This window comes from Eschrichtius robustus, chromosome 14 (genome assembly GCF_028021215.1).
Source record: "Eschrichtius robustus isolate mEscRob2 chromosome 14, mEscRob2.pri, whole genome shotgun sequence".
NCBI classification, from domain to species: domain Eukaryota; kingdom Metazoa; phylum Chordata; class Mammalia; order Artiodactyla; family Eschrichtiidae; genus Eschrichtius; species Eschrichtius robustus.
In genome coordinates this window covers 25,361,382-25,377,548 of record NC_090837.1, presented here as the reverse complement: position 1 = coordinate 25,377,548, position 16,167 = coordinate 25,361,382, and the positions used below count along the sequence as shown (strand labels likewise).

The 16,167-nt window shown below is 39.5% G+C and overlaps 1 protein-coding gene across 1 annotated transcript in view; it reads left to right on the top strand.

Moving 5' to 3' along the window:
• The window catches only part of LOC137776181 (G protein-coupled receptor kinase 3-like), a 47,499-nt gene that overhangs the window by 513 nt on the left and 30,819 nt on the right, over nt 1–16,167 (top strand). The window contains 4 exon segments of the mRNA XM_068562429.1: nt 6,559–6,574; nt 6,576–6,611; nt 8,443–8,534; nt 10,685–10,784. Coding sequence (XP_068418530.1) covers nt 6,559–6,574; nt 6,576–6,611; nt 8,443–8,534; nt 10,685–10,784 — 244 coding nt within the window.

Genomic DNA, 16,167 nt, shown 5'->3' with positions numbered 1-16,167 from the left:
GTCAACAGGACCTGATGAATTTGAAAGAGCTTTGGAGAGAGAATCTACGAAGTTAGTGATCAATTGGATATCTGGGTAGGGTAGAAAGAAGAGTCCATATACATTTTAGTTTCTCATTTTGTGGACCAGTTGGGTATTACTACTTTTATTTTTATGTTGAAGAGTTTAAGCCCAATTTGGGCCTTTCTATTAAGGAAATTATATTATTAGAGTTGGTGATTCTGAAGTAGGATGAGGTTAAATGGTTTTTGGAGATTCTATGGCCACTATGCTGTCTTATGAAAACACCTATGACTTCCTTTGGTGGCGTGGTCACAGCCAGTGTCACCACAGCTGTGGCTTGTTGCCAATACCCTGAGGGGATGGACATGCTATTCTGCCACACAGGGTGAGTGAAAATGTAGATGGTATTACCTCCTATCAGTGTTCACACACCCTGACTTCCATTACATACTCCATGCCTATGCTTCAGCAGCACCCGTCATCTCTGGCCCAGCTTCTTTTTAAAAAAATTTTGCTAAAAAACAAATAATATAAAACTCACTGTCTTAACCATTTTTCAGCGTGCAGTTCAATAGTGTTGGGTATATTGACATTGTTATATGACAGATCTCCAGAAATTTTCATCTTAAAAAACTGAAACTCTATATTCATTAAACAATAATTCTCCATCTCTCTATCCCCCCAACTCCCCCAACTGCAATTCTACTTTCTGTTTCTATGAATCTGACTACTTTAAATATTTCATATAAGTAGATTCACACAGTCTTTGTCTTTTTATAACTGGCCTAAATCACTAATCATAATATCCTCTACTCATCCACGTTGTAGCATGTGACAGGATTTCCTTTCTTTTTAAGGCTGAATAATATTCTGATGTATGTATATATATCATACTTAGTTTATCATTCATCTGTCAATGGACATTTGGGTTGATTCCATCTCCTCCTTAAAAGGAAGGCTGGAGAGCTCTGTGGGAACCATCTTGTGAAGGAAAAAACAAGCAAGGGGAAGAAATTTAGAGTTCTGCCAAGTACAAGAAAATTAAAAAGACAAGTGAGAAACAACCCATCTCCCCATCACAAGAAAAGTAACAGGTTATGTGGTAGAGGATAAAAAATAGTAAATCTAACTGGCACATCAAAATCTTTTTTAAAATGACAGAATAGGAAAACCACTTACTAACTTTTTCAATGAAAATGTATAAAGTCAAATATGTGGAAAATATTGAAAAATTAAAATGAAAAAAATCCTAAAGAGATAACTTCCATTGAAAAAAAAAACTAGATGAAATGTATACATCCTCAGAAAATGCAAAGTTGGTCCCATTAAAGATAAAACATCTAAACAGACTACTTTCCTTAGGAAAAAAATAGAGGATGTTGTTATGGAACTACTCCACAGAAATACATGAGGCCCACGTAGCTTAATAGAAAACTTCTAACAAATCTTCAAAGATCAGATGATTTCAATTTGTTTGCTTCATAATTTTTTCCAAAGCACTGGAAAAGAGGGAAAATTTCCTACTTCTCATAGAAAGCTTTATAACACTGCTACTTAAACCTGACAAAGAAATACAAAAAGAGGACAATTACAGATCAATATCATTAAATATGGATATAAAATTTCTAAGTAAAATATTAACAAATGGAATGTAATACCAGATTAATAAATTGAAATGCCATTACCAACTGGAATTTATTCCAGAAATGCAAGTTTGGATCAATATTAAGAAATCTTTTAATATAATATGCCATAATAATACATCAAAAGATAAAATCAGATTGTCTCAATAGACACTGAAAGAGCCTTTCACCAAATTTAACAACTTTTCCTAAGAAAAACCAGTTAAGAAAATAAAAACAGACAGATACATTTATAATATGGTAATACGCTGTTTCTTTCACACATGTGTAATTTAGTCTTTTTTTTTTTTTTCCTATTGATAGCTAATTGCTATTTTTTTTTTAACATCTTTATTGGAGTATAATTGCTTTACAATGGTGTGTTAGTTTCTGCTTTATAACAAAGTGAATCAGTTATACATATACATATGTTCCCATATCTCTTCCCTCTTGCATCTCCCTCCCTCCCACCCTCCCTATCCCACCCCTCTAGGTGGTCACAAAGCACAGAGCTGATCTCCCTGTGCTATGCGGCTGCTTCCCACTAGCTATCTATTTTACATTTGGTAGTGTATATATGTCCATGACACTCTCTCACCCTGTCACATCTCACCCCTCCCCCTCCCCATATCCTCAAGTCCATTCTCTAGTAGGTCTGTGTCTTTATTCCCGTCTTGCCACTAGGTTCTTCGTGACCTTTTTTTTTTTTTTCCTTAGATTCCATATATATGTGTTAGCATACTGTATTTGTTTTTCTCTTTCTGACTTACTTCACTCTGTATGACAGACTCTAACTCCATCCACCTCATTACAAATACCTCCATTTCATTTCTTTTTATGGCTGAGTAATATTCCATTGTATATATGTGCCACATCTTCTTTATCCATTCATCCGATGATGGACACTTAGGTTGCTTCCATGTCCTGGCTATTGTAAATAGAGCTGCAATGAACATTGTGGTACATGACTCTTTTTGAATTATGGTTTTCTCAGGGTATATGCCCAGTAGTGGGATTGCTGGGTCATATGGTAGTTCTATTTGTAGTTTTTTAAGGAACCTCCATACTGTTCTCCATAGTGGCTGTATCAATTTACATTCCCACCAACAGTGCAAGAGTGTTCCCTTTTCTCCACACCCTCTCCAGCATTTATTGTTTCTAGATTTTTTGATGATGGCCATTCTGACCGGTGTGAGATGATACCTCATTGTAGTTTTGATTTACATTTCTCTAATGATTAATGATGTTGAGCATTCTTTCATATGTCTGTTGGCCATCTGTATATCTTCTTTGGAGAAATGTCTATTTAGGTCTTCTGCCCATTTTTGGATTGAGTTGTTTGTTTTTTTGTTATTGAGCTGCATGAGCTGCTTGTAAATCTTGGAGATTAATCCTTTGTCAGTTGCTTCATTTGCAAATATTTTCCTAAGAAAAACCAGTTAAGAAAATAAAAACAGACAGATACATTTATAATATGGTAATATGCTGTTTCTTTCACACATGTGTAATTTAGTCTTTTTTTTTTCCTATTGATAGCTAATTGCTATTTTTTTTTAACATCTTTATTACCAGATTACCAGAATTAAGTTCATTAACACATCCATCATCTCACATAGTGTCCTTTGTGTGTGTGTGTGTGTGTGTGTGTGGTGAAAATACTTATCTACTCTCTTAGAAAATTTAAAAAAGCTGTTTGCATTTTAGGCAGGCATGCACATTGGATTTTCTGAAACGGTTACCATTTTATATAAATGAATTATTTTTAAAGTCAGTTCATTTATACATATATATTTTTGGTTCTTTTTATGTTAATACATTATCAAATTAACAGTAAAAAAATCCATTGTCAGGCCAAGAGTTCAGAGTTTGGGTTTTTTTGTTGTTAATTAATTAATTAATTAATTATTTTTGCCTGCGTTGGGTTTTCGTTGCTGCGCGTGGGCTTTCTCTAGTTGCGGTGAGCGGGGGCTACTCTTCATTGTGGTGCACGGGCTTCTCATTGCGGTGGCTTCCCTTTGTTGCGGAGCTCGGGCTCTAGGCGTGCGGGCTTCAGTAGTTGTGGCTCGCGGGCTAGAGCGCAGGCTCAGTAGTTGTGGCGCACGGGCTTAGTTGCTCCGTGGCATGTGGGATCGTCCCGGACCAGGGCTCAAACCCGTGTCCCCTGCATTGGCAGGCGGATTCTTAACCACTGCGCCACCAGGGAAGTCCAGAGTTTGGGTTTTGAAAAGCACAGGCGCTCCATAAATAGAACCTTGCAGACTTCAGCATCGTCAGGACTGGCCGTGCTCTCACGTGAGGGCCTCACAGTTCAGGCGACTTTTCTCGGTGGCCATGCTGCAGTTTGATAGTAGAGAAGTAAAGAGGAAGTCTTCATGTAGAGAACAAACTTATGGTTGCCAAGGAGGAGGCGGGGTGGGGCAGGGGTTGGACTGGGAGTTTGGGGTTAGCAGATGCAAACTATTATATAGAGAATGGATAAACAACAAGGTCCTACTGTATAGCAGGGAACTAGATAAACCATAATGAATAATGACCTAGATAAACCATAATGAATATATAATGAATGTATATCACATATATCCTGTGATAAACCATAATGAAAAAGAATATATATGTGTATAACTGAATCACTTTGCTGTTCAGAAATTAACACATTGTAAATCAATTATACTTCAATTAAATTAAAAAAAAAAAAAAAAAGAGGACGTCTTCAGCAGTGCTGAGCCTGCCTCTCCACCTTCTCCTGAGGCCCAGGAGGGACACGGGGTTAAGTTCCCTGTGGGGCTGAATCCCGGAGGGAGGCTTTCCCTCTTCTGGATGAGGCTGGTGAGCCTCGCTTCAGCAGTGAACATCAGATTGCTCAGTGATCTAAAGCCCACGTCAGGGGTTAGAGTTAAAAACACTCGTTCTGCTCACCCTCGCTGCGCCCCAGTCGTCTTTGTATCTTTCACCCCTGCTCTTCCCTCCGAGGCAGCGGTTAAGTCACCTGCAAGGGCTCTTGCTCTGAAGCCCTGTGCTGCCCAGGCTCTGCCCTATTCTCAGCCCCGGTTCCTCCTCCCCATCCAGAAGTGCCCATTCTAGTGACTAGATATTGCCTAGGAATGGAGCTCAAGGAACCCCGTGGGCGCACGACAGCCAGGACACCCAGGAGCCGTCTGTACTTCCTAAAGAAGAACTTGTTATCGTACTTAATGGGCAAAATGTCTGTTCTTATTTTTTGATGGAGTGTGTGTTCTTTTGGCGCAGGGTTTGGGTTGGGAGTTGATTCTCCTCGACTCTTCTCTTGGCCAGCAGGGCACTTCTCTCTCCCTGGTTGTTTACCCTCCCCAGGTAGTTTGCAAGTTCATAAAATGTGCCAGATCACACCCCCCCCTCCGTTGCCATCTCTGAACTCCAGAATCCGTGAGAAGGCAGGGTGTGAGCTAGCCTCACACACCAGGTGATTTCAAAGTCATGGATTTATTCACCCCTGTGTGGTTTCACCTTTTGTACTCACCATGCTTTAAAAAAAACTCTTTGAAATAACTCTCAGAAACTCAAAATTTATTTTACCAACCTCATAGAGATGTTAGGAGGATCAGTGAAACACTCTTTAAAAGTCATCTCAGAGTCATTGAAAAAAGATGCTATGTAATTGCAAGAGTTCTTCTGCTTTTAATTCTTAATTTGATTATTAGCCTCAGAAATATTTTTAAAAGATCCTTAGAAGGCATATTAGATGAAACCCCCAGGGACCTGGGATATTTGGATGTCTTAAGGCATCGTATTATAGTGCTGATAATACCTGTAACTTGCACTTCATAAGAACTCCCTCTCTTCCTGCCTTTCTCTCTCCCTCCCTTTCTTCCTTTTTTAATTCATTCATTCCTTCATAGAACCCTGAATACCGTTCCTATGTAAGGAATCATGCCAGGGGCTAGATGAAGTCCAACAATCACCAAAAATGTTCTTTGCTTTTAAGGAGTATTCAATCCAGAATGCATTTCTTCTGAAAAAGAATTTAAAAGCAGACATTTTATAGATATGTTGCTCATTAATAAAAAATAATCCCAATAATGCCTTTATTAATGGGATAGATATCTTTCTTACTTCATGGATGAAAAAAACACTTCTCCAGCAGTTGAGTAAACTGGGAGCTTATCAGTGCAGTATGACTCCCATCTTCCGATTCTCGTCTGAGGGTTCCTCTCCTGCACTGTTTGCATCTTTGTGAGGCAGACATTGGTTTGGGTTCAAATCCGGCTCCACCCCTTCTTTCTCCGTGTGGCCTTGGGCAAGCTCAGGTCTTCTTGGCTGTAAGCTGGGCATCATCACGGTACCCGATCATGGAGTTGTTGAAGGAGTAGATGAACAGGGCCTGGAGCATGATAAGCACTACTTAGGTATTATATTTGCTACCCCTGTAATTATTTGTAAACAGCAGTTTTTTTCGTCATTGAGAGCTGCACTGTCCAGTATGGTAGCCACTAACCACGTGTAGCTGTGGAACTCTTGAAATATGATTAGTCTGAATTAAGATGGGCAAATACCCACCAGATTTCAAAGACTTAATACAAAAGCAAGAATGTAGACTATCTCATTAAAATTGTATATTGATTTGATTTAATTTTATGTTGAAATGATAATTTTTTGATACATTGGTTTAAATAAAATATATTATTAAAATTAAATTACATACGCAGCTTCTGTTACCCATCTCTTGGACAGTGCTGACTCAGATAAAGATGTTACCACAGCATAATGACAGTTAAAGGAGAAACACAAAGTCTTCAATTTGAGTCATAAAATAAAGCCTTAAATACCAGGTGAATCCTTTGTGAACAAATATTTATGAAAACTTACTCCATTTGAGAAGCAACACCAGCAGTACAATTCTAGTTTCTCAGTTAACTTGATATTTAACTTTTCAGTAATTCTTTACGTTCTTTTTCAGTGACAAGTTCACTAGATTTTTGTCAGTGGAAAAACGTGGAATTAAATATCCATGTGAGTATCAATCTTTGCCTTTCTTTTTTTAAATAAAAACTTCCTCTGGCTCAACTTCATGAGAAAATATTTTATTCGGCAGCATACTCCCAAGGGTGACACACTTTCCAAACAGATGTCGTGCTTATGGCTTTATGCATGAAAACTCCATCCTCCTATACCCAATTGTAAACACTTTGAATTTTAATTCTCTTTTCTCATATTCATGTCAGAATGTGTTTATTTATTTAAGAATGGTTATTTTAAGCGGTAATTGACCTTTTAACAGAAGTAGTTGTAAAAATACAAGTCTTCTACATAATGTAATTCCCTTATGCCCGTGCCTTATGCCATCTTGGTAAAGTTCCTTTTTTTCTTATTCTTAGGTGCATTGATGTAATAAACATGATGACATCTTTTACTAGACCACGGTTTCATCTTTATTATTTTGAGAATGATAAAAGCAGTCCTCAAAGACAGGCTACTTTCTGACATTAACCCCTTAGCATTGTATCTTCTTTTAGCTCTTCACTGTCAGTAATTCTAGGGCATGTTCTTTACTTCGCTTTTAGAGTGTACGTTTCTCTTCCCCTTTCCTTCATGCTCTCCCTTCACATAGGTTTGCAATTGAGAAAAAGAAATAACTGGATTTTTTTTTTCAGTTTTTTACTTGAGCAGTACGATTGGAAGAAGTGGGTTTTTTTTTTTCTTCTTCTTCTTCTTTATAACCTCCTCTCTCCACCCCATTTCCTGGCAGGATTGAGAAGCAAGAGGCAGTGACACATTTTTAAAAATAATCCCTTATTGGGACTTCCCTGGCGGTCCAGTGGTTAGGACTCCATGCTTCCACTGCAGGGAGCACGGGTTCGATCCCTGGTCTGTCGCTGTGGCATGCCGCAGCACGGCCAAAAAAAAAAAAATCCCTCATATCTGCTGTGGAGCTTTCTTGTGCTTGTGTTGCTTTAGCAGACGTGGTATCCTCATGTCATCACGTCCTCATGTCCTCCTCTGAGCACCAAACATGAAGCTAGTGGGCCAGATGCCCCTCCCTGGCTGCAGACATGATATTTGAAGGGTTGTCTGGGGAAACCCTTCAAGCATCTGACCCTTCATTTGCCAGGATACATAAACTAGTAGGCATTTGCTGTTATCTGATGGCCTCTTACCACGAACATAGGACTATCTATCTGCCTTTGTACCGTCTAATGCCATGAAAACTGCTTAGGAAGCAGGGCATTGCTGGGATGATATTGACAGAGTGCTTATGAACAAAGCCTCTTCATAGAGTTACTCACACTTGGTCTGGTTTCATGCTCACATGCCCAGCATGAGTCCTCTCTACTCACTGACATTATTGATAAAACATCCACACGGCCAGCATCTGTTGGGCTTTCTGATCATATGGCCCACAGTTAGGAAAACATAGATGCCCTTGATGTGGACCTATTTTTCTACCATGACGTTCCTGGCCTTGCTAAACTGTTCCCAAACTTTAGGCTTCAGAGTAGCTGATGTTGCTTTGTGTTTTGAGTGGAAATTTCACATTCACTTGTCTTCAAAGCATACATCTTCCAATATAAGATTTATGAGATCAGAAAACCAATCTGACTCGGCTACCACTGTATCATCTTCCCATTTGCCTCCGTGGTGTGCCTTCTGTGCAGTTTGCATAGAAGGTGGTTCTAGAATGTCCTGCCATCTTGTGCTTCTCACGTCTCAGTTTGAGGGACCAGTCACGGAAAGAGCAGGTGTATCTGAATCTCTATTTTAATAACTGTATATGTTTTACATGAAAACAACAGCATAATTTTTATGCAGTGTTACGTTTCCATGTCGCATTTTGAATTCACAGTTGACCGTGAATGATTTCAGCATACATAGGATTATCGGACGAGGAGGATTCGGTGAAGTATATGGTTGCAGGAAAGCAGACACTGGAAAAATGTAAGCTTTCTAGGCTCGTATATTTTGCTGGGAATTTTAAGAGAATTTTATGCTCGCATCGAAAGAAAACCCCTATGTAGATTTATGGAAGCCCGTGATCTCACTCCTGCAGTAATTTACCTCAGAAGGAAATAGGCTGTATTTTGTAAAGCATAGCAAACGAGATGATCTGGAACTTCTACCTCTTAGGGCTAAATGGGAAGGTAACCAGAAACTGTGTATCGGGAGCCTGCAGTGTTTCAGGCCGTGGGTGAAGAGCCAGGAATCCAGAGGTGGCCAAGAAGGGGTGTTACGTACGGCCTCCCAGCCCGATCAGACTGCAGAGAATTCTCTGCTTTGCGGGGGAGAGACATTCTCTTCTCACCTCCCTGTGATTTAGCGTGTGCAGTTTGGGGTGATAGAAAACATACCTTCCAGTTCTATGCTGCACGGTGGGCTTTTTGATCCTAATATGCACTTTACTTGTCGTTCGTTACCTTTCACTAAATTTTAGTTTTACTTCATCATAACTGCTTGTCGAGGTGTTGAGGATGCCCAGTCTGACACGTGTTGTTGTTAGAAGTAAATAATATCAATTTGTCTCTTCATACACATTTACGATTTCACCCGACTCTTGGAAACCGCCAGGGTGTGGTAAATAGTCTTCTATTTTATAGGTTAAGGGTAGACGCTTCTCAGGAGTCACACAGCTAGGAAGTGGCCAAGCTCAGCTCCCATGAATCCTCGAGCACGTCCTTTGCAGCCTCCAGGCTGCCAGTGACAGTGACCTGCCACCTGCCCTTGGGGGGGGTGCCCTCAGCTTGCTTACTCTGAGGGGCTCAAGACCTGTGGGTGCCACCTTCTCTGTGGTCTGCAATCCAAAGGTCTTATTAAACATCGTCACAGCAGGGTGGTGATAGAAGTAGTATGAGGCATTTTGAAAATTCTTTATCATAAAAAATAAATATTTCAAGAACGCATCACTTCATGTGTTCTCAATATTTGATCCCATAATTAAGCCAATCAGTGTCTCGCAAATGGATTTGTCATATAGAGCTCCTGGAAGAGTGGATAAAAATATCAAATTTGAACATCTATCTCTGTTTTGCTATAACTCATAACATTATAAGTTATAAGTAAGTTAGGAATAAGTGGATTTTGTGTGTCCTACCACAGCCAGACAACTGGTATACCTGGGTATCGTGAAATAGTATATCAGTGGGAATTTACAGTCATGCATGCAGAATTCTCAAGCCCCCAAAACCCTTGTAAAAATTTCCTTTCAGCTTTCCCTTGTCCTGCTGAAAAAACATCTGCTTTCTTTAACCTGTGATTGCAGAGTGTGCTGAGTAACATGTCTATATTTCCTTAATGTGATTTTGTTCCAAATCTTCAAAAATCTTAAGCTGTAAAAGGTTTCTTCTCAACTAACTTTAATATAACTTTTGAATATAAAAATCTTACTGATTCTTTTTATTATTTGAAATATGATAACTTAAATATAGATTTAAAACAAATCAATAAAGTGCCATTTTAGAACACGGAGTTTTGGACACATGCTTTCCCTTCCCATTTAGTCAATCATCAACATTTTAGAGTCTTGCACTCTATGCGCTTATTAAATCTTGACCAGTGCTGAATTCACAATTCCTAAATGCTAAATATGACATGTACAGCACCTCCACAAAACATACACACACACACACACACACACACACACACAGTGGTACTAGGCAGTGGCAATACATACAAAATTTATTTCCCTGAATTTTATATCCGTCTACTTTATGCTCTTATTTAACTGAAACATCAATTCATATAATAATAGAAGTATCTTGATTATTGCTTGATTTTTTAAAATAGCTTTTTTATTTTACAGTTATTTTAGGTTTACAGAAAAAGTGCAGAAATAGTACAGGGAGTTCCCGTGTACCCCATGCCCAGTACCCTCATCTTACTTAGTGTGGGACACTCGTCACAATGAACAAACAAATATGTTATTATTGACTGAAGTCTCCACTTGATTCAGATTTCCTTAGTTTCTTAGAAGCATTTTGCTTCTTTAAAACACTTGTCAGATCTTTAGAAACTTCCCCCAGTATGATGCGTATCGTTTAATCCGTTTAGATGTATTCTCAGTGCAGATTTTTCAATAATATTTATGTTTCCAGGTATGCGATGAAATGCTTGGATAAGAAGAGGGTCAAGATGAAACAAGGAGAAACCTTAGCCTTAAATGAAAGGATCATGTTGTCCCTGGTGAGCACAGGAGTAAGTATTCAATTTTGAACACTGTTGGGTTTTTTTTGGTTTGTTTTTTGTATCAGGACAATTTATTTAAAATACAGGCATTTTTTTTTTCTGGTGAATTATGCGGCTAGCCAGTTCTTGGGGGGATTAGAATTTATAGCAGGGAGCAGCAGCACTAAGTTAGTATAAATAATAATTCAGATATTACCTCTGTCTAATTTGGGAATTAGGAACGTACTAGCCACCATCGCTGTGCACACTGACAACTTGTCCCTTTAGTGAGTATTTATGACTTCCTTCTTTGTGGAATATAGTTGCAGAGATGGCAGAAAATAATCACATCAATGACAAAAAAAATCACTTGAATATAGTTAAGAATTGGCTGTGTGACTGAGAAGGACTAACCCAGAGAAGAAAAAGTAAGAGAAACGTAGCTCCTGTCCTTCACAAACTGATAGAGAGGAAGTGACTTGGCTTAGTCAAACCCCAGTTGTCCCTTCGGGGTGCTCCCCAGTCCGTGTTTCATTTGGAGGGAACCTTATCTTTTCAGCACTTGCTACTTTTACCTGCTGTGGACGCTGGCCTTTTCCATTTCCAGCAGTACGTTTCTGCCTGTTGGATGTTTTATTTGTATGTCAGGCTGTCATTTTTAGCTCGGCACGTGTAAAAGCAAGCTTTTACACTGTGTCATCTTGACTTGCAAAGCAGTGTCCCGTTCTGATTTCTTTTCCTTTAATAGTATCACCCAGGATCAAAACCTCGGCTTTTATTTACCTGTACAGATGTATATAAAGACACCCAGAAAAACCCACCATGCCAGGAACCTGGGCAGTGCCCGTGTGTCCTGGCAAGTGAGACGTGGGGCCCTGGGGGAGGCGGGATGGTGCTTCCATAGCTGTGTTCTAAATAAGGTCATCTTCACACAAAGGTTTTGAAAAACTCAGATCTTAATGGTGACTCAAAGAATTCCTTTCAGCTAGTAAGCAAGGAACCTGAGACCCAGAGACATCATTTCTTTGCCCAAAGTCCCCGGACTCCCTGGACAGGCCCAGTGTTCTTTTCTCATCCCTTTGTAGGCTCCATGTTTTATTGTTTGTCACCTATATTCATTGTGTTGGGGTTTATATTATTCTAGCATTAGTTTTAAGTGGTTCTGGAAAGTCTATTTGCTATCGAAGCCAATGAATATCATAATTTAGCTCAACTATAACAGATGAAAATGCCATTGCTATAAATAGTAATGTCTAATTGTGTGCCTCTACCTGCCAATGTATGGACATTAAGCATTTCAAATAAGAGTTACCCTGTGTGCATGACCAAGATTTTAACTGATTGGAATGGAATCTGAGTAGCCTGCACACTGTATTGGAATCAGTGTGAATAACATTGGCTTCTAGTATCTATTGAAACGTCTGTGTCTTCATTTCAGACATGGATGTGTGTTTACTGCAGACTTTAAGTGCTTTATTAAAATATTAATTTTTAATGAGTTATCTCAAAGCCTTGGATATTTATTCACAGGAAAGCCTATGGAAAAAAATTTTTGGTGTTGGAAAACTATACGTACAATTTTAATTTTCATGTAGCATTTTTGTTTTATTCAGGTGAGGGAGAGTGGTTAAGTAGTTGTAGAGTTCCTCACTGGTCTATCCATAAGGGAATAAATAAAAAATTGGGGTTATATTGGGCTACTGCTTTGAGCTAATTTAAAAGACTTGTTTATATTTTTTATTCAAATATCAAAACTGTTAAGCATTTTAAACATGTATAAGTACATAATTTAAAGAATTATAGTAAAGAATTGAAAGAATTGTAATAAAGTTATTTGGAATTGTTTTTGCTAATGAAAGGCCACGGTTTATAGGATTTAAGTAATCTTTAGTTTAAAATTGCCTCCTTAGGTGATGCTTTAGATCGGCCTGTATCAGTATGATTTCCTAAGGTGTTGGCATGAAAGTGAGCCAGAGTCACCCATCAGAGTTTTCTATTTATTAGAAGGTTGTTTTTCTCTTTCAGTCTCAAATTGAGGATTCCTACTTCTCATCCCCCAAAGAGATAGTAGGAAGTACTGTTGGCAGTTTTATTCTGTAACTTTTGGATAGTAAAAAGGGAATCAAGGACACGTATGTCCATGACTGGGAGGAGCCGTCAGCACCTTCATTAATTAAGTCAGCTGTTGTTCGTGAGAAGCATTGCTCATTCATTCCTTGATCCATACTTGAGACCTAGATTGTGCTGGGCCCTCCACTACGAGACGGGGGTCCTGAAACCCTAGTTTGGTCCTTGTTCTTATAGAGCTGCATAGAGTAAGAGCAGCTGGTGTTTATTCAGACAGTCTCACAAATGCGTTGATCATTGGAACACGTGGCAAGAGGTAGGAAAGACAGGTCCACGGTGCTCGGAAGGCATTTAGCAGGGCGGAGGTATTGTCCACAAACGCTCCTCTGAAGTCAGAGGAGGTCCTGGGGCACATGTGGGTCCCGAGCACAGAAGTTCTGGGGACTCACAGAAAGTCGGCAGAGGTGGGGTCAGAAGTGATAGGGTAAGGACCACAAGATGAAGTTGTAGGGGAGAGAGGCAAACAGAGGCCAGACCAGACCAGAAAGAGCTTTCTGGGCCAGTACTGAGGATTTTTAAAAATCTTAAGAGCCATTGGAAACAAAGTGTTTGAAGTAGGAAGATAACATGATAAGCCTTGCAAGTCTGAAAAGGTTCCTCTGACTGCAGTGTAGAGAAATGTTCTGAAGGATTACTTTACGGTCTATTTTATCACAGTTTTAAGTTCCTGCAAAATGCAGGCTATTTTGCTCACTAGGTAGGAAATCAGAGAAGACAGTTCCTTGCTGAAGAGCTTTTATTTAAGTATCCACCTGTAAAAACTCCCTAGTTCTTATTTACCTTGAATTTGTAATCAAGGCAGAACATCTTAACCATAGTTATCTTTGAAACCTCACCGACACCATCATTAAACCGCTGCCTGTTTGTCCACTTGGGTCAGTATTCAGTTCTTTGTGTCTCGGACCCCACCTGAGACTCAAGATGGCATCTGCTCAGGGCCTGAGAGATGAGGGATCGTGGTCAGCAAATTCTGTAGAGGTAACCAAGTCAAATCCCTTCAGTGGAGCTTTTATTTCACGTTGCTATGGAAACTTTGCCTTCGTAAGTAGGGTAACATAGGACAGCTCTGCCAAGAGTCCAGGGTCAGAGAGCTGGGGTTTGAATCTTGGCTGGCTACCAAATTTCTTTGTGACCTCAGGCAAGACATTTCCCTTTTAGGGGGTGGGGAGTTTAGTTTCCTTGTCTTTAAAATAAAGAAATCGGACCACGTGATTTTTTTTTTTTTTTTCTTTCTTAAGAGCCCTTTCTACTCTGGTGCCCTGTGATTCTGAATCTCCAATTCATGTCCCATCTTAATAACGTAGTATCTTAACTATACTTTGACCTTTTGCAGTTTTCTCAGGGCCGTCATTAGAATGATCATACACCATCATGTTCAGAAATACCCCCCTTTCCAGGCTCTATTTGTCCTCTGGGTGAAGTGAGTGGAGTTGCTCTCTCAGGCTGGGAAAGACCCAGGCTTTACTAAGTTCCTGGTCCACCCGCTTCTCTGCTCTAGAGATGAATTGTTCATCAGATCAGGAACCAAGAGTATGTGGGGAACCCCGTTAAGGAAGAAGCATGATATTTGGAGCAGAATGAGCCATCGCCAGCAGACTGTGGAAAGGTCTGGTGAAACACTGGTGGGATTGCAAGTAGGAGGGTACCCGCCCACCGAGAACCACGTGGCTTTTAACAGATAAAGGGTAACACCCTTATTTTACCTATTTAATGCAAAATAAATCTTAACATTAGTAAACACTACCACCTCTCAACAGACCTCTAAGGAAAACTAGGTAACCACAAAATGAATTTTATAATTCATTCTGGAGTAACTTCCTCCAGAAGCTTTGTGGAAATTGAGTTCAAGTTCATGAATCTTGAGCACATAGGAATGTGTTAACACAAATTTATCTGTATGCCCTTAATCGACAGGTGTGAACAATGTGACTTCTGTTTCAGATTATTCTGTTGAAATTTGAATATTTTCTGTGGAATTTAATAATTCTTTGCTTCTGTTAAGAAAGTGGATATAGATATTTCATGCCATTTTTTATTTGAATCAGTTGAGTGGCAGGTGTACACTGTATGTTTATCTCAGTGGACCTAGTTCTAGATCTAGTGGGGCACTGATGGATTTTCACCAGGGAACACATGTGTGTATCCAGCACCCACGTCAAGAGATAAAAAGTTACCGGTGTTCCAGAAGTCTCCCTGTGTCCCTTCCATCCACTCACCCCACGCCCAAGCTAACTACTACCCAGATGTCTAAAACCGTAATTTAGCTTTGCCCGTGTTGAAACTTTATATAAATGTACTCTTTTTGTGTCTGGCTTCTCTCACTCAGTGTTGCTTGCGAGATGCATCTGAGTCATTGCTCTTAGCAACAGCGCCTTCTGTAGCTAAATAGCAGGGGTCACCAGGCTATGTGTGTGGCCCAGGGACCAAATCTGGCTTGTGTTCACAGCCCATGAACTAAGAATGGTTTTTTCCTTTTTAAAGCATTGTAAAGAAAAGAAACAAAGAAGAATATGTGATAGAGACTGGATGAGGCCTGCAAAGCTTAAAATATTTACTGTCTAGCCCTTTGCAGAAAAAGTTTGGTGGCTCCTGTTCTATAGTATTCCATCATATAAATGTGCCACAATTCATGTATCCATCCTCCTGTTGGTAGACATTGGGGTTATTTCCTGGTTTGGGCTATTTTGAATAGTGCCATGAGGACCATTCTCATGTCCTTGGTGCACATGAGTACAGATTCTCGTGCACATGAGTACAGATTGCTGTTAGGTAAATACCCCCGGGTAGAAATGCTGGCTCATAGGCTTTGCAAGTGGTGATCAGCTTTAGCAGATCCCACTGAACATCTTGTGAAAGTGGTAGTACCATTCCGCCCTCCCAGCGCCATATTGGAAGTTCCATTAAACTCCATACCTTTGCAACACTTGGCATTGTCAGTCTTTTTAATGTTAGCCATTCTCATCGGTTTTAGTGATGATACATTGTGATTTTCAATTTGCATTTCTTTAGGGAAAACTGAGGCCTAGCATCTGTTTGTAGGCTTGCGGGCCGTTTGATACTCCTTTGTGTGAAGTGCCTACATTATTATTGTTGTTGTTGTTGTTGTTGTTGCTCTTTTGCCATTTTTCTACTGGGTTGTTTGCTTTTTCTTTATTGATTGTTGAGAGTTCTTTATATATTCAAGATATATATGGATTGCAAATATCTTCTGCCATTCTGTGACTCACCTTTTTACTCTCTTAATGGTGTCTTCTGAAGAACAGAAGTTCTTACTTTTATTTTAGTC